General features: G+C 45.1%; 1 protein-coding gene across 3 annotated transcripts; it reads right to left on the bottom strand.

Moving 5' to 3' along the window:
- Positions 1 to 27,688, bottom strand: Aamdc (adipogenesis associated Mth938 domain containing). Of its 3 annotated transcripts, none has more exons than XM_038314251.1 (4): positions 27,595 to 27,688; positions 6,662 to 6,811; positions 1,413 to 1,508; positions 1 to 178 (listed from the first exon to the last, which is right to left on the bottom strand). In XM_038314251.1, the coding sequence occupies exons 2-4, from the start codon at positions 6,791 to 6,793 to the stop codon at positions 38 to 40; spliced, it is 369 nt and encodes a 122-aa protein (XP_038170179.1). In that variant the 5' UTR covers positions 6,794 to 6,811; positions 27,595 to 27,688; the 3' UTR covers positions 1 to 37. The 3 variants fall into 3 exon arrangements, with proteins under 3 accessions (XP_038170179.1, XP_038170178.1, XP_038170180.1); XM_038314250.1 differs by having other exon boundaries at positions 27,516 to 27,682; XM_038314252.1 differs by lacking the exon at positions 27,595 to 27,688 and adding an exon at positions 14,047 to 14,201.
- Between the last annotated feature and the right edge of the window lie 131 nt (positions 27,689 to 27,819).

Consider the following 27,819-nt stretch of genomic DNA (forward strand, 5'->3'; position numbering starts at 1 on the left):
TCATTGCTTAGTGGTTTATTCCCCTCCGTGGGCTCCATCAGCAGGTGGAATGGAAGACGCCTCCCACTCTGACCCCTTGGGCAACCAAGGCATTATACTCCTTCACCGCCTGCTCCGTCTGGAGGACCCGCACATCAATGCCTTGTTTCTCCAGGTATTCCACAGTGGATGGCGGCACCTGGAGAGAAGGGAGAGAGAGGAACAAGTAGGGGGAAAGGGGCCCCCCGGAGACTTCTTTCCTGTCCTAAGGCAAGTGTACTTCACAGACTCAGTCGCCCGGAGCGCCACCTCTCCAGCCTCGGGCAGGGAGCCCCAGTGAGCTCCAGAAAAGTCTCTGAGGAGCTGGAGTCGCAGTGGTTCAGAGTGTGTGCATGCATGTGGCCGAGTTCACTCCCAATACCAAGGTGGGAAAAACAGACCACTGTCACGTGCCCAAAGGGTCTCATACCCACGCTTTAGCCCTGGTGAGAAGAAACGGGGGTGCAGCATTTTGACTGAGCCTTGGATTGAAGTCTTTCCAGCAGTGTAACTCTGAGTAAGGAATCAAACTCAGCACTTATTTCTCTTAATTCTGTGTTTATGAATCAGGGATAGGGTTGTAGACTATTATTTTAAGACGAGTTACATTTATTGATGTTGTGGAACATTTGTTTAATGATGCAAAGATGTGTTGGAGTTTTTAATGATGCATTTGTTTAACTCTGTGAAGCTGTATTTCTTTGCCTGTCCAAAGATTGGTCTAATAAAGAGCTGAATGGTCAATAGCAAGGCAGGAGCAAGGATAGGTGGGGCTGCCAGGCAGAGAGGATAAACAGAGGAGAAATCTGGGAGGAGGAGAAGGAGAAGGGGGAGAAGGAGGAGCAGGAACAAGGGGAGGAGGACACTAGGGGTCAGCCACACAGCTAGCAGAGGAGTAAAAGTGAAAATAGGGTATACAGAAATAGAGAAGGAAAAAAGCCCAGAGGTGAAAGGTAGATTCAAATTAAGAAAAGCTGGCTAAGCTGGGCAGTGGTGATGCAGATTTTAACCCCAGCCCTCGGGAGGCAGAAGCAGGCGGATCTCCATGAGTTCGAGGCCAGCCTCATCTACAAGAGCTAGTTCCAGGACAGGCACCAAAAACTAAAGAGAAACCCTGTCTCGAAAATCAAAGCAAACAAAAACAAAACAAAACAGAAACAAACAAACAAACAAAAAAAAAACACAGTCATGGCTGGGCACATAGGCACAGACTGGGAAAGCCCTTTCTGACAAGGTGGAGTCGCGTACTGGTCTCACGCATCCTAGGTCTCTTCCACTGCTCAGCAGCGAGAGAGCTGACATGGGCCTGAACTCCAGGGAAGGAGGTATCTCTGAAAGCTACAGTCCAAGAGCCAATGTCTGTCCTCAGGAATGTTGCTGACACCAGAACCTACCTTCAGGGCCTCACTCATCCCTCTGCCAATCACCAGGGTCTGCACACCCTTCTCAGCGACTTCTTTCACATCTGCAGGCTGCACCCCAGGGGAATGCTGGGTATGGAGGAGAGAACAGAAGGTACCAATCTTCACAACAGAATTATTTTTTTTATTTTTTTAATTTAATTTTATTTTTTTGGCCAGGCAGTGGTGACGCACACCTTTAATCCCAGCACTCGAGAGGCAGAGACAGGCAGATCTCTGTGAGTTCGAGCCAGCCTGGTCTACAAGAGTGAGTTCCAGGACAGGCTCCAAAGCTACAGAGAAACCTTTTCTCGAAAAACCAAAATAGAAAAAAGAAAAAACAACAAAACCCCAAACGAGAGAGAGTGTTTGTATGTGTGTGCAAAGACCTGCCTGTCTGCCTGGCTCAGAGGAGCCACGGGAAAAGCTCAAGATTTTAAACAAACAGGAGGTGTGATTGCACTCTTAACCCTGGACTCGGCTCTACAGACTCTAGGTTTGGTTTTTCAATTTTAATGAAGTAATTTTAAATATTTTATTCTGTCCCCTCTCAGCCTTTTAGCTCTCCAATGGAGGGAGGAGAGGAATAGAAAGGAATATTTTCCTGTGTGTGTGGGGGGGGGGGGGGGGCAGGGGGGATAGGACTTTATCAAGCAATTGCTGGACTCAGCACAACTGACTTCAAGGTTGTTCCTCAGCAAAGGAGTCCAGAAAGAGCCCTCATTAGAGCAGAAGCAGTGTGTGTCTGAGTTCAAATCCCAGCTCTCCCACTGCCAGCTGGGTCCTCTGAGCCAGGGTCAGATTCCCTCTTTGCGCTGTGAGAATGGAGGCTTTGGTGCTTGCACTTCCCTCTTCTTACTGTTTCTATTATTTGTTTGCTTGTTTTTGAGGCAGGGTTTCTTTCTGGTTCCTTCCATTCCCAGCTCCAGGAATATTTTTTAAAATATTTATTTATTTATTTATTTATTTATTTATTTATTTATTTATTATGTATACAATATTCTGTCTGTGTGTATGACTGCAGGCCAGAAGAGGACAGCAGACCCCATTACAGATGGTTGTGAGCCACCATGTGGTTGCTGGGAATTGAACGCAGGACCTTTGGAAGAGCAGCCAGTGCTCTTAACCTCTGAGCCATCTCTCCAGCCCCCAGGAATATTTTTTTAAGATTTATTTAAAATAGCTATACAGGGGGGCTGGAGAGATGGCTTAGCGGTCAAGAGCACTAACTGCTGCTCTTCCAGAGGACCCGGGTTCTGTTCCCAGCACTCATATGGCAGCTGTCTCTGACTCCACACACAGATAGCAGGGAAAATACCAATGCAAACAAAAATAAAATAAAATAAAATAGCTATACAGTGTTCTGCCTGCATTATGCTGCAGGCCAGAAGAGGGCACCAGAACTCATTACAAACGGTTTTGACCCATCTGGTGGTTACTGGGAACTGAACTCAGGACCTCTGGAAGAGCAGCCAGTGCTCTTAACTGCTGAGCCGTTTCTCCAGCCCCCACATATACTGTATTCTCTCTCTTTCTCTCCCCCTCTCCTCTTCCACAGCTCCTGTTCCCAGACGCCAGTCCCCTCTCCTTTTTTGACTTTTCTCTCAATTAAACCCCACCAAAGTGAAAAAAAAGAAATCTTGAAATGAAAATTCATGTTCATACAAAAACTTTTTTTTTTTCCCTCTGTGAGTTTGAGGCCAGCCTGGTCAACAAACCAAGCTCCATGACATCCAGGGCTGCTACATAGAGAACCCCTGCCTCCAAAAACCAAAATACCTTCCCTGGTGCGTGAGCTGGCTTTCTGAAGCCCACTCCATATGGCGGGATGCCTTCCTCAGCCCTGATTGGGGGGGTGGGGGGGGCTTGGTCCTGCCTTGACTAAATGTGCCAGGCTTTGTTGGCTCCCATGGAAGGAGTGGATGGGGTGTGCGTGTGTGGTTTGGAGGGTGATGAGGAGGGAGTGGAAGGACGGGAGGGAGGGAGAACTGTGGTTGGTATGTGAAACGAATAAAAAATTAAAACAACAACAACAGAACACTCGTTCTTTTCCAGAAGACCCAGTTTTGAGTTCCAGCACACACGTGGTGGCTCAGAACCCTCTGTAACTCCAGTCCAGGTATCTGATGCCTTTGGCGACTGCATGCAAGTGTTGCACAGACATGCATGCAGGCAAAACACCCATGCACGCAAAATAAAATAAAAAATAAATTTAAAAAGTATTTGAGACTTTGAAATGTTTATGGATTTTGGCTTTATGTGTGTTTTGCATGTGTTTTACTTTTTGCATGTGTTTTACATGTTTTGCATGTGTTTTGCCCACATGAATATCTGTGTACCAGGAGCATGTCTAGTGTCTGGAGGTCAGAAAGGGGTGTCGGATCTCCAGAAATGGAGTTACAGAAAATTGTAAATCACCATGTGGTCACTGGAGCTCAAAACAAGTGCTGACAACTTCTGAGGCATCTCTTCAGCCTCAGATTGTAATGTTTTTTTTAAAAATATTTATTTATTTATTATGTATACAATATTCTGTCTACATGTACACCTGCAGGCCAGAAGAGGGCATCAGACCTCATTACAGATGGTTGTGAGCCACCATGTGGTTGCTGGGAATTGAACTCAGGACCTTTGGAAGAACAGGCAATGCTCTTAACCACTGAGCCATCTCTCCAGCCCCGGATTGTAATGTTTAAATACTTAACATTTTTAAGGACAAACTGGAAAAGGGACATACATGATCACAACTTTTTTGGTTTTTTGTTTGTTTGTTTGTTTGTTTGTTTGTTTGTTTTTTGAGACAGGGTTTCTCTGTAGCTTTGTAGCCTGTCCTGGAACTAGCTCTTGTAGACCAGGCTGGCCTCGAACTCACACAGAGATCTGCCTGCCTCTGCCTCCCGAGTGCTGGGATTGATCACAACTATTTATTAAGACTATAAAAGAATTAATCAGATGCTCTTCTCAGGCCACACTCTCTGATCAATCCCAGATCCATTCGTGAACTAAACTAATAAACATGATTTGAAAAAATTTAGTTTTTTTTTTTTTTTTTTTTTCTGGAGCTATGACCACAGTGAACATTTACTAGAATTACAGGCCAGGGTTGGAGAATTTGTCTTTCCTTAAATAAATGCACTTATACAAATTCCTGGACAGTTACTTCATTTAACAACAACTAGCAACTGTTTTGACCAGAGCCACGACCCCCAAACTCTTAGGGCGCACATTGTTTCAGGACAGCAGCTATCATGAAACAGGACCGCTGGCGGCTGGAAGTGCAGTGGGGTTGTCAGCCTGCGACACTGTGATCCTCGGCAGTCAGACTAGAGCTAGCGGGAGCCCGGCGCAGCTGCTGCGTCACTGAAACGCACTGATGGGTTCAGCGCCGCTGACCTGCAGGCCCACTGTGTCGTCCGAGCAGTAAAAGATTGAACAGCAGGGGCCAGTGGATCCAGGTGCGGGCAGCAATTACTCTCAGCTTTTCTGGGAACCTGGAATTGGAGCGGTGCTGTTTTCCCCACGTCCTCAACCTGCCCTCAGCTCCTGTTTGCTTCCAGGTCCTCCAGGCAACCGAGGCTCTCACGGAGTGTGATTCTGTCCTCTATTAAGAGGCTTTTATCACACAGCCTAGGGCTGTAAAGCTCAGGTTTTTCTTGGGGGGGAAAGCTATTAATCGTAGTACAGTGTCTTGACTGCTACCCAGTAGAGCAGCCAGACAAGAGGATTTCATCCTTTGTGGCTCAGAAATTTTATGATTAAACTGAAGAGGAAACATGGCTAAATTAAACTTTCAAAGAATCATTTCGTTCTGCACGACCACAGGCTCGCATGGACAGCAGGCGTACTAGTCGCTGGCTGCACCGTGGTAAAGATGGCGGGAGTCTATGTCCTCTAGATACTGTCTGGGTTGTGTTCTCATTGTCCCTCGCCTGAGTGAAGGGCCGACCTCGACTCTCCCAGGGCCCTGGCTCCTCTTCTGCCACAGGAAGGTGGATCCTGACCAGAGGTTCCCCACAGTGATCTTAGCCTCCTCCCTCCAGCCTCGGGCACGGGAAGCCGAGTGTCAGCAACCTGCGCACCGTCTCACTAACAAGGCGGGTTGAAATGGGTCTTCTGTTGCATGCTTGCCTATGGCCGGCACACACAGGAATGGGGGTCCTGTGGGGCAGTGCATAAGATTCAGACCCAAACCACACCGGCCTAAACCCTGCTGCACTTGTGATACAGGGTGGCCGAGGCCCACATACAGCTTTGTTCCGAGGGCAAACCATGTCAGGACGGAGCTGGAACTCCCAATGCCCACCCCTCCCGTCAACATGTGTGTCTGGGTTCTTTCCTCTCGACCAAGCTGGTGTGGGAGGTCTTTCTGTCTCTGTGTTGCTTTTATTGGTTAATGGATAAAGAACTGCTTTGAGCCTATGGCAGGGAAGAACAGAACTAGGCGGGAAAAGCTAGGCTGTATGCTGGGAGAATGGAGGGCGGAGTTAGAGAGACGCCGTGGATCTGCCACCGGAGATAGACGTGCTGAAACTTTGCTGTTGGGCCACGACATTGTGGTGATACACAGATTAATGGAGATGGGTAAAGTGAAGATGTAAGAGTTAGCCAATAAGAAGCCAGAGCTAATGGGCCAAGTAGTGATTTAATTAATATAGTTTCTGTGTGATTATTTCCGGGCTAAGTGGCCAGGAACCAACAAGAGGCCCCTCCTGTAACACCAAGCCAGAAGCCTGATCTAACCTACAGTTTTGCCACTTAAGGATTGAATTCACAAACAAACAAACAAACAAACAAACAAACAGGGTCATTCCAGGAGCTGGACGTGCAGACAGAGAAAGTGGCATTGGCGGTTCATGGTTGGGAGTTAATATATCCCAGGATTCCGAGAATAGCAACTGTACAAGTTCATGAATATGAATGGAATTTTGGGTCCGTTACATTGCATTGTGTAGTCTGTGGTGTGTGTGTGAGTGGGTGTTTCGTCTACATGTATGTCTGTACACCATCACGGATGCTGGAGTGACAGATGGTTGTGAGTCGCCGAGAGAGTGCTAGGAATCGAATCCAGATCTTCCGGAAGAGTAGCCAGTATTCTCAACTGCTGAGCCAGCTTTCAGCCTTGCATTATGTACTTCAAAAGGGGGAAGTTCAACGGTGATGAACATACTTGGCAGAGAAGAGGAGGTCGGAAGTTACTTGGTCAACCTCCTGGAGCATCAGCCAGTCCCATCAAAGAATCTTACCTCAGTTCCTGTTTCTCTCCAGTCCCAAGCCCGACTGCCTCCGGGCCACACTTTGCAATCCTTGTAGGTTGAGGTAGAGCCTTGCACTTTCATTTGCCCCCAAGAGAGGGAAGCAATTTTAGGAGAAGCCATCAGTAACAGAGCTGCAATCTGAAGTTAAAGAAAAGGTGCCAAGTCAGTCACTAAGGAAAGTTGAAACCACTCCAAAATCCAGAGATAGATGCCTAGCCCCAATTCTTCACGTGAGGTACCCTTCTCTTAACAAGATTCTCACCCATTGTAAACCTTCTCCCTCTCTCCCTCCCTCCCTCCCTCCCTACCTCCCTCCCTCCCTCCCTCCCTCCCTCTCTCTCTCTCTCTCTCTCTCTCTCTCTCTCTCTCTCTCTGTGTCTGTCTCTATCTTGTTTTTTGAGACAGGGTTTCTCTGTGTAGCCCTGACTGTTCTGGAACTCACTCTGTAGACAAGGAGATCCACCAGCCTCTGCCTCCCGAGAGCTGGTATTAAAGGCATGCGCCACCACTGCCCGGATACTGAGTACTGAGCATTTCTCTAAGATATAGACATTATTCTTGGGATCCAGAATCACAAAAGCACAGAGAGCAGAGATGACAAGTATTCTAAAGAATCCAGAGGTAACCCTCAGGATAAATTCTGAAAGTGGAGATTTAGTGAGGTGTGGTGTTCTAGGCAGAGTTCAAGGCTACCCTGCTCTAGGAAGTGAGTTCCAGGACAGCCAAGGCTGGGGCAATGACTCAGAGGTTAAGAACACAGGCTGTTCTTCCGGATGACCTGAGTTCAAGTCCCAGCAACCACATGGGATCCGATGCCTACTTCTGGCATAAAGGCACTCCTACACATAAAATAAATACATCTTAAAAAAAACTTAAAACAACAATGAAAAACCCAACAATGAAACCAAAACAAAATAATTAAAAGTGAAAGAAAAGCTCAACACCTTACTTTTGAAAATAAAACAATTACTTATCCCTCTAGAATTTAAACTACTACGTGCCTATTTATACACACCACTGAGTTCCCAGCTCCCAGGAAGTCCCCAACCACTTTCTGTAGGCACCTAAGTGCAACTGTGGGAGCCAGCCATGATAAGCTAAGTATGGGCAGGTCACCCAAAGGAAGTTCTTTACTTCCAACCATTATCACCTGCCAGAGTAGAACTCAGCCATCTGTAAATTTAACAAGAGGCCTGAGTCTCAGTAGTTTACCCTGAGGCAGTGCCTGGTTGCAGGAAGAACCACAAGCTGAGACTACCTGAGCACCGTCCAAAACAGACCATCCAAAGGAAATGCCTAATGTTCTAACCGTTGTAGATAGGATCACCTGCCAGTGCACACTTACCAGGACAACCCTAGACAAATGTCAGCCAATCAGTGGTCCTGAACCTCAGAAAGCCCTCACCCCCACCTTTACTACTATAAAACCCTATTCTAACTGAGCTCGGGGCTCTCCAGTTATTCCAACACGTTGGACACAGAGAGACCGAGTTTGCAAACTTGATTAAAATAAAGACTCTTTGCTTTTACATACGGGATTCAGTCTCCTTGTTGGCTTTTGTGGGGACTTCGTGGATTTGGGCATAACACAAGTAGGCAGGATATAAAAGCAAAGAGGCTTCCTGTACCTAGAGTAAGCAACTGATTGGTAAAGTAGGCAGGGATCTAAATTCTCAAAGCTGGAGAGATGGTTGGAAGGATGGCTCGGTCAGCAACGTGCTTGATGTGCACAGATGAAGACCCAAGTTAGAGCTTTGACACCTATGTAAAAAACAACACAAAATAACAAACTGGGCATGGCTACACACACCTATGATCCCCATATTGGGAAGGTAGAGACAGGAGGATCCCTGGGATTTGCTGGCCAGCCAATCTAGCTGAACCTTTTAGCTCTAGATTCAGTGAGAGACCCTTTCTCAAAAAATTAAGGTGGAGAGCAAGTGGTGACCTCAACACTCACATATCTACATGACCACACACTTCCTGATACGTACACTAGCACACACGGATATGTACAGAAACACATACGAAAGATGAAATTCTCTCAGGTGTCACAGTCACGGAGGAGGCTTGTATAAACTGCCCACATATGAGCTGGGCAGCTTAATTCACGGACCATCACGAGCTACTGAAGCCCACCACGTAACAAGAGAAGCAGAAGGCATGAGAGGGCAGAGGGTAGAAAACCAATACAAACAAGCGGGGTTTTTACTTAATCCTTCAGTGCACACATGGATCCCTTAGTAGAACACAAACCCCTTGCTGGCTCAAGGTGTGTGAAAACATCGAATAAATTTGTGGCGGAATGCTGAACACTAGACACAGAGGGAAACCTTAGAAAACACCCTTCACGGGCCGATCTCTGAGTTCAAGGCCAGCCTGGAATGCAGAGCGAGTTCCGGGAGAGCCAGGACTACACAGAGAAACCCTGGGTTGAAAAATAAAATAAAATAAAGTAAACCCTCAGTCATTAAAACAAAAGCAAGATGATCAGAATAAAAGTGCTGAACAGGTATTTTCGTGGCCTCACACTACAGAGAATCAGAAACAACAGCTTTAGTACTGCGGGTTGAATGCGTGTGGAGATTTAATTGTAACAGGTTTGTTTTTTAAAATTATTTTGGCATTTTAAGACAAGGTCTTTCTACATAAGAGTTCCTCACTGTGTAGACCAGGCTGGTCTCAAACTCACAGAGATCCACCTGCCTCTGTTCCCAAGAGCTGGGAAAAAAAGGTGTGAGCCATCACTGCCCCAACTAATTGTAGCGATGGTAATAGGCCTCTAATTTCATTCATTCATTCATTCATTCATTTATAGGCAGGGTTTCTATACTGTGTGGCTCTGGCCATCCTGGAACTCTTATGTGGATCAGGTTAGCCTAAAACTCACAGAGATCCACTTGCCTTTGCCTCTTAAGTGGTAGTGTTAAAGGAATTTCCCACCACACCAGGCTTGCTTGTTTTGAGAATGAATCTCAGCTGGCCTTGAACTCATTACGAAGTTGGGTGTGACCTTGACTTTCCAATCCTCCTGCCTCTACCTCCCAAGTGCTGGTAGATTCTGTATATATCCTATATATTCTGGGGTGCTGTGGTTCAAACCCAGGGCTTTCTGCAAACTAGACAATCATGCCACTCTTGTTTTTGTGTCTTTGAGACCGGATCTTCTGTAGTTCGGGACAGTCTCTAACTAGTGATCCTCTTGCTGAGTAACCGTTACGACTATAGCTACGAGAAGTCTGCACCTGTGTGTTGTCATTTTGACTTATTTTAAAAGTAAACTTTATTATAAAAAACTTGCAAATTAATAAAAACATCACACAGGTCCTGGTGTACTATTCCTGCAGGAGTAAGCTCTCACTGGAGTAGGCGCCTTACAAAAGCAGAGTTTGACCTCTTTTAGCCCCAACCCTTTCCTGGCCCTCTCTTTGCTCCTCTACCATATGGTGGCTGCCACCCCAGGACAACGCAGCAAGAAAGTCCTTTCTAGAGCTGGTTCCTGACCTTGGACTTACAGCTTCCAGAATTATCAGAAATACATTTCTGGGGGCTGGAGCGATGACTCAGAGGTTAAGGGCACTGGTTGCTCTTCCAGAGGTCCTGAGTTCAATTCCCAGCAACCACATGGTGGCTCACAACCATCTGTAATGAGCTCTGTCACCCTCTTCTGGTGTGCAGGCATACATGGAGGCAGAATGTTGTATACATAATAATAAATAAGTATTTTTTTTTTAAAAAAAAAAGAAATCCATTTCTGTTTGATGTGTAATGCCTAGCCTCAGGTATATATTACAGTGGCATAAAACACGTTAAGTCATTTGGTATAAGCAAATAACTGAACACCAATAACTTCCAATACTTCCTTTATTATATAAAATGTCCAGTTTTCAATGAAATATTATTAAAAGAACCCCCAGAGTGTAAACCGTCTCAGTCAAGTAAATGTACGTGAGTGTTCTCAGATTTGTGATTCCAGACTTAATAAAAGCATGGTAACTAACAATGGTTCAGTTGATACACAACCTCAATAGAGTGATGTCTGACCAGGCATCGAGTGGAGGGTATTCTAGCATTGTTACAGAGCGGCTGTCGGTGAAGAGGACGGGGGAAGGGAGGCCTTGAGGAGTTAGTGAGGGCTGCTCTGACGGCTGGGTGAGAACACGACGCCAGCAACTCAGGGGCCACCTACACCTGGGATCCACGGAGAGAAGGACGGTCTCCCGAAGTTGTCCCGGCCTCTATACGTGCCGTGGCAATATCCCCATCCACACGGGGTAAGAAAAGGGGAAGTGAGATGTGAGACGGTGCAGTGAGTAAGGGCGCCACCGCCAGCTGCCGACCCGAGCTGCCGACCCGAGTAAAGGCGCCACCGCCAGCTGCCGACCCGAGCTGCCGACCCGAGTAAAGGCGCCACCGCCAGCTGCCGACCCGAGCTGTCTCCAGGACCTTATGTAGAGCGGAACTGGCTCCTGAAAGCTGACCTCTCATCTCCACACAGCCGCCTCCCAACCCAAATGAAATGTAAAAGGAATACATTTAAAAATATATTTTTTTTCCAGAGCCTCACAACATCCTTTTATTTAGAATATTCGATCACTTTATTCTCTTTGAGACTGGAGTTATTTATCAAAAAATATGAAGCTTTTAAAAAGGGGATGAATGTCTCTGTCGTGAGATTGGTAAGTTTTCATTAGTGTAGGTCACTATAAGGTAGGTCAGCTGCTTCTCCCCCTTGTTGGCACATGCCAGGTTCCAGTTCTGCTTTTCTATCATACATAGAACATCACAGGGTCCTCACTAGGACAAGCAGTTGCTGACCACACATGTAGAGGCCAGAGGACAACCTCTGGGATCGGGGGCTCTCTTTCACAATGTGGCTTCTGGGAACTGAGTCATCTCAAACTTCTCTATAATTACTTAGTTGCTATGAATTCTGTTATAGCAAAAGCATATAGATCAAGATAAATAGTAAATACAATCAATAGGGGTTTGTAATAATCAGGGTGCTTCAAAAAAATAGAAGCAGAAGATTACATTTATATTAAGTTTATTTCTTGCTTTATTTATTTGTTTCTTTATTTGGTTTTTCGAGACAGGGTTTTTCTGTAGGTGGAGCCTGCAGAGCAGGCTGGCCTCGAACTCACAGAGATCTGACTGCCTTTGCCTTCCAAGTGCTGGGACTAATGGTGTGTGCCATTAAACCCTGCCAAGATTTCTTTTTTAAAGCCAGGGTCTCAAGTATCTCAGGATGGCTTCAAACTTACTATATAGCAAGGAAGACCTTGACCTTCTGATCCTCCTGCCTCCACTTCACTAGTGCTGGGATTATGCTGTCTCCATCACCATGCTGGATTCTTATACATTAGTTTTGTTTCCGGCGTTCCATCTAATTGGGTGAGGCTCACTCAGAGGATCTAGGGCAGTCTCATTTATTTAAGTCAATAACTGTGGGTGTTAGCTGTATCTACAAAGTAACTTCATAGCAACACCTATGCCAGTCTTTGATCAGGTAACTGGACCCTAGACCACACCGAAGTCTGAAGGGGACAGAAAGCGAACGATCAGGATTCATTCTTTTTTTATTAGAGGAACACGTGGACTGTTGACCACCCTACTGCAGCATCCTCATGTGCTACCAGACTCTGACTTGTGCTTTCTGTGACCATGCAGAGGAAAGCCTGAACACGTAAAAACAAAACGGCCACTGTTAACCAGAGAAGACAGTCACCGAAGATTCTCTCCACCTGTGTTAACTAGAGAAGACAGTCACCGAAGATTCTCTCCACCTGTGTTAACCAGAGAAGACAGTCACCGAAGATTCTCTCCACCTGTGTTAACCAGCGAACACAGTCACCGAAGATTCTCTCCACCTGTGTTAACCAGAGAAGACAGTCACTGAAGATTTTCTCCACCTATGTTAACCAGAGAAGACAGTCACCGAAGATTCTCTCCATCTATGTTAACTAGAGAAGACAGTCACCGAAGATTCTCTCCATCTATGTTAACTAGAGAAGACAGTCACCGAAGATTCTCTCCACCTATGTTAACCAGAGAAGACAGTCACCGAAGATTCTCTCCACCTATGTTAACTAGAGAAGACACTGAAGATTCTCTCCACCTATTTATATTCATTTTAGAATCCACGAATGTTGAGCTTTCTCCTTGACACGGCCAACGTTTTTCTTTGGCCAATGTTTTTCTTTGGCCACCATGAAGCTGAGGAACTTCTATGTCCCTGAGATGATCCATCATGATATCATTACAGGCAAATTTCACTTTAAATGATGGGTTTCCTTTTGTCATGATACTCAGGAATGCTCTGAACGACAGTCAAGTCTGTCTTCCTACAGTTGCGCAGACTTTTGTATGAATGGAACCCTTCGTCCCAGCTGAAAGTACGTCTTCACCAAAATGGCATCGGTGAAGCTGAGCTAAGGGAGGTTCTGGGGACACTAGGGTGGTACCAGTGTGTAGTTGGTAAGCAGTTAGAATTCCTGTGGAGGCCACCACGGCCACCCAGACGGCCTTGTCAGGAGGCCACCGTGAGGAGAAATGACAGTGAGTGAGAGAGATGTTTCATTCCATGCTTGGGATTCGGCTGGGGATGGGCCCATGATCCGTTCTTTGTCAATTTCCCACCTCTCTCTCCTGAAAATCCATTCCCTTCAGAACGGACAACTGCAAAGTCACACTTTTACTCAACACCACTTAACTACTAATGCGATTTTGCTACTTCAATTTCTAAATAGTGTAGTGATATTCTGTTTGTGTTTTAACAAGTAAAGCTTGCCTGAAGATCAGAGTGCAGAGCTAAGCCACTAGACGCCAGGGAGTGGTGGCGCACACCTTTAATCCCAGGACTAGGGAGGTGGAGACAGGAGTGATGTAGCTGGACACAGAGAGGAATATAAGGCGGGAGGAGACAGGAAATCATTGTAGCCTGAGGTTTGCTGGAGACAGATGCAGAGGAGTGCTAGGATTAAAGGCGTGTGCCGCCCACCACCCAGCGGGTTTTCATTATTGAGACCAACTGGAAATCATCGTGCTACCAAACAGTCATTACACAACGTGTGACAGGATGCTGGAGAGATGGCTCAGCAGTTAAGAGTACAGGTTGCTCTTCCAGAGGACCTGAGTTCAATTCCCAGCAACCACATGGTGGCTCACAACCATCCGTAATGAGATCCGGTGCCCTCTTCTGGCCTGCAGACAGAACACTCTATGCAACATAATAAATAAATCTTAAAAAAACAAAACAAAACAAAAAAACACATGACAGAAGATAAGCACACTGTTCTGAGTACTGAAAAAGGAAGACCAATGCAAAGAACACAATTCCTGGTTTGGAGGCCACTATAGGAGAGAAAACATACACATTTTTCCAGGCATAGTGGTGTACTCCTTTAATCCTGTCCCTGAGGAGGCAGAGGGAGTCAGACCTCTCTTGAGTTCAAGGTGCCGAGTATGACGGTGTAAGCCTTTGCCCTCGGCAGTCAGCAGAGGCAGCTAACTGAGGCCGGCCAGGGCCACACAGTGAGACCCTGTCAAAAAAAAAATTTTAATTATTTTTATGGTCTGTGCGTGCAAGTCACATTGTGTTTATGTAGAGCTTAGACCTGCTTCTCTCCAGCCACCTCGTGGGATCCCAGGATGGAATCTAGGTGGTCAGCCTCTACCCGCGTAGCTGTCCTCTGTCCCTAAGAAAACTTTTGAGAAGCAGCAAAATGAATTATGGGAAATAGTAAGTTGGTGTGATCAGAGGATGACTGTATCTGTGCCTTGAGAAATGTGCTATGGCTTCTAACACAAAATGCCACAGGTGGGCTCAATGGCAGAACTTTCTTCTCTCACTTTGGAAAGCTTGAATGTAGGATAAAAATGTCAGCATGGTTGGTTCATGGTGACCTCTTTATGACTTGCAAATGGTCACCTTGCTATGCTCTCAGGTGGCCCTTTCTACAGCCACGCACATTTCAGTGCTGCTCCCTATCCTTTGTTAAAAATAAAAAAAAGGGTTTATCTTTGTTTATGTGTGTGGACATAGGCTTGCATAAGTAAACTGCACCACCTGCGTGCAGGAGCCCACAGCGGCCAGTAGAGGGCACTGGATCCTTTGGAACTACAGTTTCACATGGTTATGAGACACTTTGCATGCTGGGAACCAAACCCGGGTCTTCTGCAAGAGTATTAAGCACTCTTATCTGATGCACCAGCTCTTTAACTCCTTCCTGTCTGTAGGAAAAGGAGGAAGCCAAGTGTGGGGATACTCTGAGTGAATGCACAGCCATTACAGGGATCAAGGCCTCAGACTCCTGGGAAATTGGCAAAGTCTTCTTCCTTATCCATGTGTTGATGGACGACTGATCAGTGTGTACAAACTAGCAACGGTAGCTTCCTTCTCCCTTCTTCCTGTTTCCTACAGAGAATAGCTGACCCCGGCCCTGGCTGTACATAACAAACACCACCCCGAGGTCCATAAGTGCTGAGGTAGTTGCTGCTGCTGATGGAGCACTGCCCACCTGCCCCAGCTTTTCTGTGGCCTGGGGGTGTCACTTTGGTATTGTTGTCCTCTCTCCATTCTCTAGCCATCCCCAGCCAGCTTCCTAGATCCAAGCCGGAAGCTTCCCTGTACTTCTTTAAGACTCTGTCTCACTATGTAGTCATGGCTGGACCAGAACTCGGAAAGAAACTTGCTATAAAGACAGTCTGGCCTAGAACTGACAAGAGATGCTCCTGCTTCTGTCTCCTGAGCTCTGGGTTAAAGGTCTGTACCACCATGCTCATCATCATTATTATTATTAAATTTTATGTGTATGGGTGTTTCGCCTGCATGCGTTTCTGTGCACCATGAACATGCTACATGCCTACAGAGGACACAAAAAGGGTCAGAACCCCTGCAACTGGAGTTACAGGCTGATGTGAGCTGCCGTGTGGGTGCTGGGATTCAGAACCAGGTCCTCTGGAAGAGCAGCCAGTGCTCTTAACCACTGAGCCATCTCTCCAGCCCCCACTTTACATTTACATTATGGCAAACATTCCAAAGATGTCTGAAATCCTTCTGGTTTGAAATTAATGTTTAAACATCCTTCCTCATAGCTCAAAAGCCAGTGTGTAAAATATATCGTAATGTAATGATATCAACATGAACAACGGACAAATTTCAGGACATTGCGAGAGGCAGACTACAGTTCCCATTTTCTGATATGGAAGGTAACACTGTGAGGTTGAGCAGCTGGAAGAGAGTGGTGACTGGAAGTGGGCCCGCCAGCCTGCCAGCCCGCCAGCCTGCCAGCCCGCCAGCCTACCACACCGTCTGGATACTAGAGACATTCTTCTGCAAGTCCATCAACTGCCCCAGTTCCATCTCCTCTGCACTGAAGAGGAGTGGCTTCCTCCTTCCATTCAGTTTGATAGAAATAGGAATGAGGGCTTCTTGGCTCTTCCTTAGTTGCTACTCTAGTTTCTTTGAGACAGGGTTTCTCTCTGTAGCCCTGGCTGGCTTTGAACTCACAGAGATCCGCCTGCCTCTGACTCCTGCCTGAGCTTAGCTGGGACTAAAGGCGTGCATGCACAACCACACCTGGCCAAAGTTTTTTTTTTTTTTCTGCATCAATTGAAATGAATGGGCCTTTTTCTTTATTCTGTTAATATGATGTAACATAGAGACTGATTTTTGTATGTTAAAGCAAATTTTGTATGCTTGGGATAAATTCCATTAGTTACTGTGTATATAATTACTGTGAAATTGTTAATCCCAAAGATGGGAGGAGAAAGACCACTGACCTAAATCATCAAGGCTAAATTAAGGCAAACAATTAATTAAAGTGATTTTTTTGCTTTAATTAATAATAATAAAACAACAAGTCTTTTATTCACGTACATGGGCTTCCTCCTCTTAAGATGAGGCTCAAGAGGTCAGCACTGGACATGAGGAAGACAAGGTTTATAGCTCGGGGTAGGAGATTTCCAGCTGAGGAATTTGGTGGGCAACACTGACTGGGTTGTAGGAGCAGAATATAAGCAAGGTATATAGTACCAAGGACCTACTCAAACAAAGGCATGACTGCAGGGTGGCTGAATCAAGGTAGTCATAGTAACAGGCAGTCATGAAACACTTTGACACAGAGACATGGTTGCTGTTTCCTGGAACAGAAACCATTTGTAGTTAAAGTTACAGGTAGCACATAGCCCAGTCCTTGAGAAACAGACTTAGTCATAAACAGGAATGAGCCTAGTTTGTTTTTACTATAAGATGGCTTTTAAGGGGGCTGGAGGGATGGCTCAGGGGTTAAGGACACTGAAGGCTCCTCCAGGGGACCAGGTTCAAGTTTCCACACGCAGCTCACAACCGTTTGTAACTCTAGTTCCAGGGGATCCAGCACCCTCACAAAGACATACATGGAGGCAACTCACAAATGCCCATTTAAAGAAGATAAAGAAAAGACTGACTTTTAAACCTAAAAATGGAGGCAGACTGGTTCTTCAAAACAATACTTATGCTTAGTATTTTGGGATCCTGTTGAGAGACTAGGAGATGGACCCCCTGGTACACAGACAGACAGGGAGAGGGGCCATGGCTAGTTAATAAGGGTGGCGAATTCACAAGATGGCCAGAGTCTTCCTTACATTTTTGACTGGAACAAAAGCCCCACAGCTTAGAACAAAGGCACTGGAGGCTTCCACCTCTCACAGCAGGCCCCCTGCTGAGGGACTGGCCCAACAAGTTCAAGGCTTGCTCAGGACCTGCCACACAACGGTTCTCAGACAGTCAACCATCCTAGTTTCTTCAAACTGACCAATCCTAAATTAGGGAGGAAGGCTCTTCAGAGGCTTTACCCTCCCCCATCCCCTCCCCAGCACACAGAGACTGCATCTTTCGGCTTCCTGAGTCCTTCTTGTGTTTTATGGGGACATTCTTCTTCTCTGTGCCTGCTGTATGTGGGTGTTTCCAAACCTCACTAAAAGTCTTTCTGCAGCTGCTGATTCTGTCGGCAGTGTTTAGATTCTCCCTTGCTTGCTACCTGTTGCACTTCAGATTTTTCCTGCCTTGTAATTCCTTAATTACCTGATCAAGGCCCTAGACTGTGTCAGTTCAGGACCCCAGGCTGTGTGTGTCACATCAGGACCCTAGACTGTGTGTGTCACTTCAGGACCCTAGACTGTGTGTGTCACTTCAGGACCCTAGACTGTGTCACATCAGGACCCCTAGACTGTGTGTGTCACTTCAGGACCCTAGACTGTGTGTGTCACTTCAGGACCCTAGACTGTGTCACATCAGGACCCCTAGACTGTGTGTGTCACTTCAGGACACCAGGCTGTGTGTGTCACTTCAGGACCCCAGGCTGTGTCACATCAGGACCCCTAGACTGCATTATTTCCCTTTTTAAAAATTCTCTTTCATTTTTAGTATAATTTTGATCTTGACACACTAAATTGATGGTGAAAACACGCCAATGAGTCATGAGTCACAGTTTGAAACTACGGCTGTTAGCTGGGGGCATATTAGAAATATTTAAGAATGAGACAGCATAAACACAGACTACATAGAAACGAGGTGGCGTGCTGAGATCAGTTCTCTTGGTATCTGTATTAGATACCCTATTGCTGCAGCTCACCGGAGCGGCACTGGACAACAAGGACAGCAGAGGGCAGAGGTGAGCTTCGGAGGGCAGGGCAGGGGCTCCTCTGTGGTCCACACCAGTGTGTAGGCCCCCAAACAGCAACAGTATCGCGGGTGTGTGCTGCTTACTCTTTTTCAACAACAGACTTCCTGAAAGCATGACATTAATTTTGCTTTGTAGCAAGACATCTCTTATCTTTGGATGGATCTGATTTTTAGAAGCCCAAGGGCTGTGCTCATTCCAGTCTGGATTAGAAAAGCAGAAGCCCCAGCCTTAGTGATCAGTCCCCTTTGGACAAGCTGTGAATTAAGTGTAGTAAAGAAAACGACAGTATTAAAGCCTACTCTTTTCTGGGATTTTTCAAGACAGGGTTTCTTTGTGTAGTCTTGACTGTCCTGGAACTCACTGGAGACTGGGCTGCCTTGAACTCAGACATGCTCCTGCTTCTGCCTCAGAGATCTTTCTGCCGGGATTAAAGGCATGTGCCACCACTGCCCAGATAAATCTTTTTCTTTTAGGATGTTATTTTACAACCTCACAGAAAGTTGGAGTCAGGGTGTTAGAAAAGCTGGAAGTTGCCTGGCGGTGGTGGCGCACGCCTTTAATCCCAGCACTTGGGAGGCAGAGGCAGGTGGATCTCTGTGAGTTCAAGGCCAGTCTGGTCTACAGAATGAATTCTAGGACTGCCAGAATGTTTACACAGAGAAACCCTACTTCGAAAAACAAAACAAACAAACAAAAAAAGAGAAGCTGCAATCTGAAGGTAAGGTGGCTGACCCCTCTGACCTCAGCACCTGGGAGGTGGGGAGGAGGTGACCAGGAGGAGATCAAGGAGCCTCACGTCCAAAGTCAGTTAGAGATGCCTAGGCAGGGTAGCCTGTCTGAAAAACAAACTGACAGTCAAGACAGAGCCTGGTGAGGTTTGTATAACATGTGACACAGTTTCCCATTTCCTTCATGTTCCGTTTCACAGAAATTCTTTCACAAAGGAATAATTCTGACTTTTCGTTAAATTAATGACTATGCAAAGGATTTTAGATTTCCTTTGTTGTTGTTACAAAGATGCATTCTGGGTCAGATTTTCTTCCAACATTTTTCCTTTCCATGTGTATCTGTGTGGATGCATGTGTGCTACATGCTTGTGGAGGTCAGAGAACAACTTGTACGAGTCGGTTCTCTTCTCCTGTGTAGGCTCCAGGGGTCAAATTCAGGGTCTCAGGTCTTTAACCACTGGCTTCTTGGTCAGATTTTCTTCAGTCGGGTCCCCTGGTTCCCCCTTTCTCCACCCCATCCTCACATTTGGCAGTTTGAGACTTCTTAGTTTGATATCTCCAACCTCATTGGTTGCCTAAAATCCTGATTTTTCCACTTGCCATATTCTCTTTTAATAACAAAATGACTAATTTTCTGAGTATATGTGTGTTCCTGAGTGTGTGTACACTTCAATACCTGTGTGCAGTGCTCTCGGGCAAGAAGAGGGTACCGACCCCTGAGAACGAGAGTCACAGGTGGTTGTGAGCTGCTGGATACAGGCGCCGGGTCCTGAAATCTAACCTAGGTCCTTTGGAAGGAGTGCTCTTAGCTTTGAGCCAACTTCAGCTGTATTTCCTTTCCCCATTTTCAGACAGTTACACTGTGTAGTCCAGGCTGGCCTGAAACTCAGAGATCTGCCTGCTTCTGGAGCTAGGCCACCACAGCCTGTCACAATCATACAAAATCTTATTGTAGTAAACTATATGTAACATATATCTCATAAGGAGAATCATTTAAATAATTTTCAGTAGTAGCATTACGCAGATTGTTGTTTAGAATTTATGTCAGTGACCCCCCCCCCTTTTTTTTTTCCAAGACAGGGCTCTCTGTGTAGCCATTGCTGTCCTGGAACTAGCTCTGTAGACCAGGCTGGCCATGAGCTTACAGAGATCCACTTGCCTCTGCCTCCCAAGTGCTGGGATTAAAGGCCCACCACCTGGCCTCAAAATAGTTTCTGGATTTGAATATCAGATTAAGAATCATTATTCTAGGGGCTGAAGAGATTGCTGGGCGATATTTGTATACTGTGTGAAGATGTATTTGCTGTGGTTGGTGTAGCAGAAAGCTGAAAAGGCCTAACAGGTTAAGGTTTGGCTCATGCAGTCAGAAAAGGCTGCAGAAGCACAGAAAGATAGTTCCAGACCTAGAAAACGTCTGAACAGTTATAATATGCTTAAAAATGTGCTTAGATGCTAAAGAGAAAAAATAGAAGGGGTATAGACAATCATAGCAAAATAAATAGTTTTAAAAATAATAAAGTCTTTAAAGAGAGAGTAAAGTAATATAAAAGGAAAAAAAGCCTCATGAAGATGGGAAATACACAGGGTATCTGGATCCTGTATGGTGCTTTGTTGACTTTCATTTTTTTTTTTTTTGAGACAGGTTTTCATTGGTAGTTTTGGAGCCTGGCCTGGAACTTGCTCTGTAGACCAGGCTTGCCTTGAACTCACAGAGCTCGGCCTGTCTCTGCCTCCCGAGTGCTGGGATTAAAAGAGTGTGCTAACACTGCTCAGCTGATTTTGAATTTTTTTTTTTTTTTGGTTTTTTCGAGACAGGGTTTCCCTGTAGTTTCTAGAGCCTGTCCTGGAACTAGCTCTTGTAGACCAGGCTGGCCTCGAACTCAGAGATCCGCCTGCCTCTGCCTCCCGAGTGCTGGGATTAAAGGCTTGCGCCACCACCGCCCGGCTGATTTTGAATTTTTTAAATGCTAATGTACAAAAAAAAGGCTGATGAGAGACATTAGATTATGGAAAGTGCTAAATTAAACCAATCTATATACTTTTAAGAATATCTTGACTTTTGCTGGGTGTTGGTGGCACACACCTTTAATTCCAGAACTTGGGAGGTAGAGGCAGGTGGATCTCTGTGAGTTTGAGGCCAGCCTGGTCTATAAGAGCAAGGTCCAGAACAGGCTCCAAAGCAACAGAGAAATCCTGTCTCGATAAACCAAAAGAAAAAGAAAGACTATCTTGACCTTCAAAATAGAAGTCAAAAAATATGTTGTGTCAGGGGAGAGGTTTTGCCTTTGTTTCCATAGGAAACAAAAAGTTATAGTTCTATTCAAAATTAATAAAGATTAAATTTGATTGCTAGAGACCTCCTGAAAAATGTTGGCTACAGACATTTAAGAAAGAAAGAAAGAAAGAAAGAAAGAAAGAAAGAAAGAAAGAAAGAAAGAAAGAAAGAAAGAAACCAACCAATAAAGACTACAGGACAGGGGACATATATGTTGATCCCTCTACTACAGGAACGGCTCTGAGACTGGATGAGACTAATACATCTTATTGGCTACAGAGTCCTCATGACTCATAACATGCCCTCTTTATAGCATGGACAGAGGTTTGGTTATACAGTCCAAACAAACTTACAAAGTTTACCTACTCAAACACAGAACAAAAAAAAAAATCATCCTTGGGCTGGAGAGATGACTCAGTGGTTAAGAGCATTGCCTGCTCTTCCAAAGGTCCTGAGTTCAATTCCCAGCAACCACATGGTGGCTCACAACTACCTGTAATGGGGTCTGGTGCCCTCTTCTGGCCTACAGAAATACACACAGACAGAATATTGTATACATAATAAATTTTTTTTAAAAAAATCATCTTTAAGTGACTTGCGCACACTGCACATTCCATACTTGTGTTAATACAGATATTTATATATCTTTAAAAGTTTGTGTTTTCAGAAAGAAAAAAAAAAGACCAAACAATGATGAAGAAAAGTATCTCTCAGATGCCTCTATTCCAGTTTCCTCAAAATTCTGCATCCAGAACAACTTCAAAGCTCCCAGTTGAGATGGTCCAGCCTCATGGACTATCCAGCCAAGTCTTCAGATAAGACCTACACTTTTCCATCACACAGAGACTGAATAAAAAATAATACAGCTAGCTCTCCCCAGACTTGACCATTATCCCAATTTTTTCAGGGTCCTCTGAAGATGCTGTGATCTTCAGAAAATAGGAAGCAGTCTAGAGAACAAAATGCCCACATTCCCAAGAGATGGAGTGGGTGGTTTGTGATCATTTGGTGGGTTATGGATATTTGTCATTGTTTAGAGGGGTTGGTTACAGTTGTTATCGATCATGGAAATAAAGCTGAAAAGGAGATTAGATTGAGGAATCTATTTCTGAAGGGAAAAGGGGGTATAGTCCAGAATAATGTGCTAAAGAATGGATTGTTGAGTTTCCTCAACAAATTAAATCAAAACAGTCAAATATTTTACATTGATAGGGATTTTTATATATTGATGCAAATTTAAGTTTTTTTTTCTTTTTGGTTTTTCAAGATGGGTTTCTCTGTAGCTTTGGAGGCTGTCCTGGTACTAGCTCTATAGACCAGGCTGGCCTTGAACTCATAGATATCCACTTGCCTCTACCTCCCAAGTGTTGGGTGGGATTAAAGGCCTAAGGTTATTTTTTGTTATAGCATGTTTCTATTTCTTGTTTAAGGTTTTGTACCTATGCAGCTTATTTAAAAGTGTAATGAAAAGTTTTAGTCCTTTGAAGTTATTCAGGATAATAAAGAAAGGAAGGTTAATAGTTATTTAGTCATCTATGACAATCAAACTTACAGCCGTGTTAGGTATGTTTTCAAGGTTAAACAGAAGTATATTTTAGGGCTTGAGAGATGGCTCGGAGGGTAAGGGCACTGGCTGCTCTTCCAGAGGTCCAGAGTTCGATTCCCAGCAACCCTATGGTGGCTCACAACCATCTGTAATGTAATGAGACCTAGTGCCTTCCTTGCCAGCAGTACATTGTATGCTTAATAAATAAGTCTTAAAAAAAGTATATTTTAAACAGTCTTCAAATACATACAAAATATGGCATTTAAAGTGTTTTACTAACACGAGTCTTTTCATGACAATGAGACATGACTGTTCCTGGAAGCACTAGTCTACTTCAGAAAAAAAAAAAAAAGATGATGGGCATCGAAGAAACTCTTTCAATGTGGCAAAGTTAGTCATTCGGATAAGAAGCTGCTCTTTCCCTGACTGCTGACAATACATACGCTGGACAAAGTGGACAAACAGGAAACAAAAGAGAATGACTGCTGAACTCTGCCAAGATGAGGCTAGACAGTCCTTCAAAACTTCTGCTTCAGAGAAAAGCCTGTCTGACATTCTAGGTCTAGAGGCCAAAGATGGATGCCCCAACATTGCAGAGTAACCTTCGGTGACCATTGAGACAGTCAGATGTTTCCGTCATTTCTACAGTTTTGGAACTTGTTTGCTTTGAACTTCCTGCTTACTCAGGTAATATTATATCCTTCTTGGGTCTCTGATGAATCTGAAGATGAGATAGTTAGAGTTACAGTCTTCCTTGTTACCAAATTTTGAAAAGAAACAATAAATTTTATAAGGTTGAGGAACATAAAAAGCTGTTTATCTAAGAAGATGCTTTAAGTTCTAAAAGATTTTTTTTTAGAATGGCAATACAAGTTGTGATAAAAAGTAGTTTATGTATAAAACTTTGGGCTCACTAAGAGGATAGATAATATAATATGTTCTCCAAAAGGACTGGAGATTGTGAATGTAATTCTTACCTGATAATTGTACTTATTGTATATAGTTTTACTATGCTAGAGTTAAACCTTTTTCTTTTTACTCAGACAAAAAGGGGGAAAATGTTGTGGGGTATTTGTATACTATGTGAAAATGTATTTGCTGTGATTGGTGTAATAAAAATTTGAATGGTTGGGCTGGAGAGATGGCTCAGTGGTTAAGAGCATTGCCTGCTCTTTCAAAGGTCCTGAGTTCAATTCCCGGCAACCACATGGTGGCTCACAACCATCTGTAATGAGGTCTGGTGCCCTCTTCTGGGCTGCAGACATACACAGAGATGGAATATTGTATACATAACAAATAAATTAAAAAAAATTGAATGGTTGCCAGGCAGTGGTGGTACATACACATCTTTAATCCTAACACTTGGGAGGCAGAGGCAGGTGAATCTCTGAGTCTGAAGCCAGCCTGGTCTGCAGACTGAGTTCTAGGACAGGCTGTAAAGCTACACAGAGAAAAAAGCTGAATGGCCAACAGCTTGGCAGGGGGTATAGGCTTCTGGGGAGAGAAAGGAAGCAGAGTAATCTAGGCATGCGGGAGACGCCATCGAGATGCGGTACAAAGTTGGACACACGGGAAAGTGGTAAAAGCCACGTGGTAGAACATAGATTAATAAAAATATGGGTTAGGTTATAAGAGATAGTGGGACAAGCCTAAGCTGAGGTCAAGCTTTCATAATTAATAATAAGTCTCCATGTTGATATTTGTGAACTGGCAAAGCAAAGTCTGACTACTAGAGATGGCTGAGCAGTTCAGAGTGCTTGCTATTCTTCCAGAGAACAGGCAATTTAGTGACAGGGGATCCAATGCCCTCTTCTGGATTACACATACGCACACACTCTTAAAATACAAACAAACTAGGTATGTTGGTGCATGTTGGTATTATTAATACTTGGGAGCTTTAGGCGGGAGGATCAGAAAGAAGGTCAAGGCCATCCTTGGCTACACAGAAAGTTGGAGGCCAGAATGAAATACATGGGACCCTGTCTAAAAATAATAAGATAAAAAGAATCATTATTCTAGGACTTACATGGTTCAGCAGTTAGTGCTTATTGCTCTTGTAGAAGACTTGGGATCCAGTCCCCCGCACCCACATCTGTACCTCCAATTTTAGGGGGCTGATGCCTTCTTGCATAGACGTGTACCTGCATACATGCAGTACACATGAGCTTAGACAGGCACACAGGCACATAAATGACCAGTAAGATGGTCAGTAGGTAAAGGTGCTTGCAGAGCAAGCTGGGCCTTGAGTTCAATTCCTGGAGCATACATTAAAGATGGAAGGAGTTGGGCAGTGGTGGAGCACACCTTTAATTCCCAAACTCGAGAGGCAGAGGCAGGTGTATCTCTGTGAGTTCGAGGCCAGCCTAGACAACAAGAGGAAGTTCCAGGACAGCCAGGGCTGTTACACAGAGAAATCCTGTCTCAAAATACCAAGAAAAAAAAAAGGTGGAAGGAGAGAAGGGATTCCATGAAGTTGTCTTCTGCTGCAGGCATGTAGCACAAAAGTCTGCACACACAAATGATATCTTAAAAGAATCATTATTCTAGGGAATAACTTTCTTTCAAATAAATTTTTTCTCTTAAAAAACAAGTTTCTTTGATAATGAAAATGATACAGACCTTTATGATTTTTCCTTCTTTTTATCTGGAAATGCATAACAAAATTCAATGATTATCTCTGAAGCCCTTTTCCATGTTCCTAGCATAATCATCTACCCATTAAAAGAAGTCTATCTTTAGTCACTCATTTTCTTTTTTTTTTTTTTTTTTTTTTTTTGATTTTTCGAGACAGGGTTTCTCTGTGGTTTTGGAGCCTGTCCTGGAACTAGCTCTTGTAGACCAGGCTGGTCTCGAACTCACAGAGATCCGCCTGCCTCTGCCTCCCGAGTGCTAGGATTAAAGGCGTGCGCCACCACCGCCCGGCTCATTTTCTTATTTTATATGATTCAGAATATTTGTTGCTTTATATTAGCTTTAGGTAGTAGATATTACATAAGTTTTAAATATACCTTTAGAACTTTGGCTTAAAGTAATAAATTGTAGGCTAAATATAGCTGCATTCAACTTAAATGATAGGAACATTTTTTCTTTATTTTTTATTTTTTAGAGTCAAGGTTTCTCTGTAATTTTGGCGCCTGTCCTGGATCTCACTCTGTAGACAGACTGGCCTCAAACTCACAGAGATTCGCCTGCCTTTGCCTCCCAAGTGGTGGAATTAAAGGCATGAGCCACTACCGCCCATCATTTTTTGATAACAAGAACCATTTGTTTATTTGAAACAGACTCTCACTACGTAGCCCTATCTGGCCTCAACTCAGAGCTTTTCCTTTCTGCTTCTGCTCACTGTCGGCTAGGATTAAAGGAGTGAGTGCATTTTAAAGTACATACAATGTGGCAGGGAATTACACTAATCACTTTATTGGGAATTATCCATGCTGGAGATACTATCACCTCTCTTTAGCGATGTTCGAAGTAATGGAAGAACTTCAGAAGGTTATAAAGTATTTAGGGGTAGGACTCAGGTATGCCTCAATCCAAAATTCCGGCTGCTAGCATACATACATTGTTTCCCAAGCAGCACATTCTATTGTACATTGTTGATTTTTTTCCCCTGGCTCTGGGATTCTTTCTGGGAGAATGCCACATCTTACTCCTCAGTGGAATGGAACTCGGCTTCCTATCAAACTTGCCGTTCTACGGTCTCCCAGTCCTCTACGTAGAGTCCTAGCTCACTCTCAGAGCCTGAGCTAAGCCCAGAGTCTTTGCATTTTAGTTCCTCCAGTAGAGCTTGGTTTCTCAGATTCTGTCACACGTGTGTGTGTGTGTGTGTGTGTGTGTGTGGTTCCTCAGTAGTGATCCCCTGGTGAGCTTTGGGACTCTGCTGAAATTTGTGCGCTTCAGTATTGTTTAAGAGTTTCCACTAAGCAAGGAAGCTTTTTAAACAGGAAAGTAAAACAACTCAAAATCGCGTCAGGAAGTCCCTGAAATTGACCAGATTCACCAGGTCCCTCCCTGCCAGAGTTAGCGATAAAAGCTGAGAGACCCCCTCAGACTGAAGGAAGCTGGGCTACACAGAAGATTCTGGGATCAGACTAGCTGCCTGAAAGAAGCAGAAACCATCAGCTGAAGGGGTTCAGACCAGAGTCTTTGGGGAAGCCACTCTCCAACCTGTTGAGCTGTCTACAGGCTGTGCAGGGTGCTCCAGGGTTCCCAGCTTTCGGGATCTGTCACCCATGCTGGGTTCCCAGCTTTTGGAAGCTGTCACCCGCGCTGGGCTCCCGGCTTTTGGGAGCTGTCACCCACGCTGTGGTGTGCCTTACGGAGGTAGCTGTCTCTGAGTCGTATCTGCTCCTGTACGTAAACCCTCACCCATACATACTCGCGTAAAAATAAAACTCATGGGTTCGCCAAGTTGGACTTTGATGCTATCTGTACTTTGGTCCGTCTGTGGGAGCCCTGCCTGGGGCGAGGAGACCTGTGTAGCGTCTCCCCAGGAACAGCTCAGTCACCCAACTCTCCGCAGAGGGCAAGAGCCCCCGGCGACCTTCCCGAGAGACTTTCCTCCACGGTCCCGCACCCCGCCACAACCGTTCCCCACAGTCGCACTCCCAGCCGCCATTCTCTTTACCCTGCGCCTTAGTGTCTCCGTTCAACTTCCTCCTCCTTCTCCCGGTCGCCTCTGTCCCCGGGTCCCGGAGATCACTCACGGAGCGCCGCTGCTCCCCGCTGCTCTCTGCCGCTTCTGGAGTCCGCCGGCCCCGGCGCTTTCCCTCTTCCCCGGCCTGGGGCGAGCCTGGCCGAGCGCCCCGCCCCTCGCTCCCCATTGGCTGCCGTCCTCCCCTAGTCCCGCCCCCCGCGCTCGCCGCCCGCCCCTCCGCCCCGCTCCCCTTGTTTTCATTCCCCCTGTCACACGAGGCCGCGGCGACCCCGGA

The sequence above is a fragment of the Arvicola amphibius genome, chromosome 12 (assembly GCF_903992535.2).
Source record: "Arvicola amphibius chromosome 12, mArvAmp1.2, whole genome shotgun sequence".
Classification (NCBI taxonomy): Eukaryota; Metazoa; Chordata; class Mammalia; order Rodentia; family Cricetidae; genus Arvicola; species Arvicola amphibius.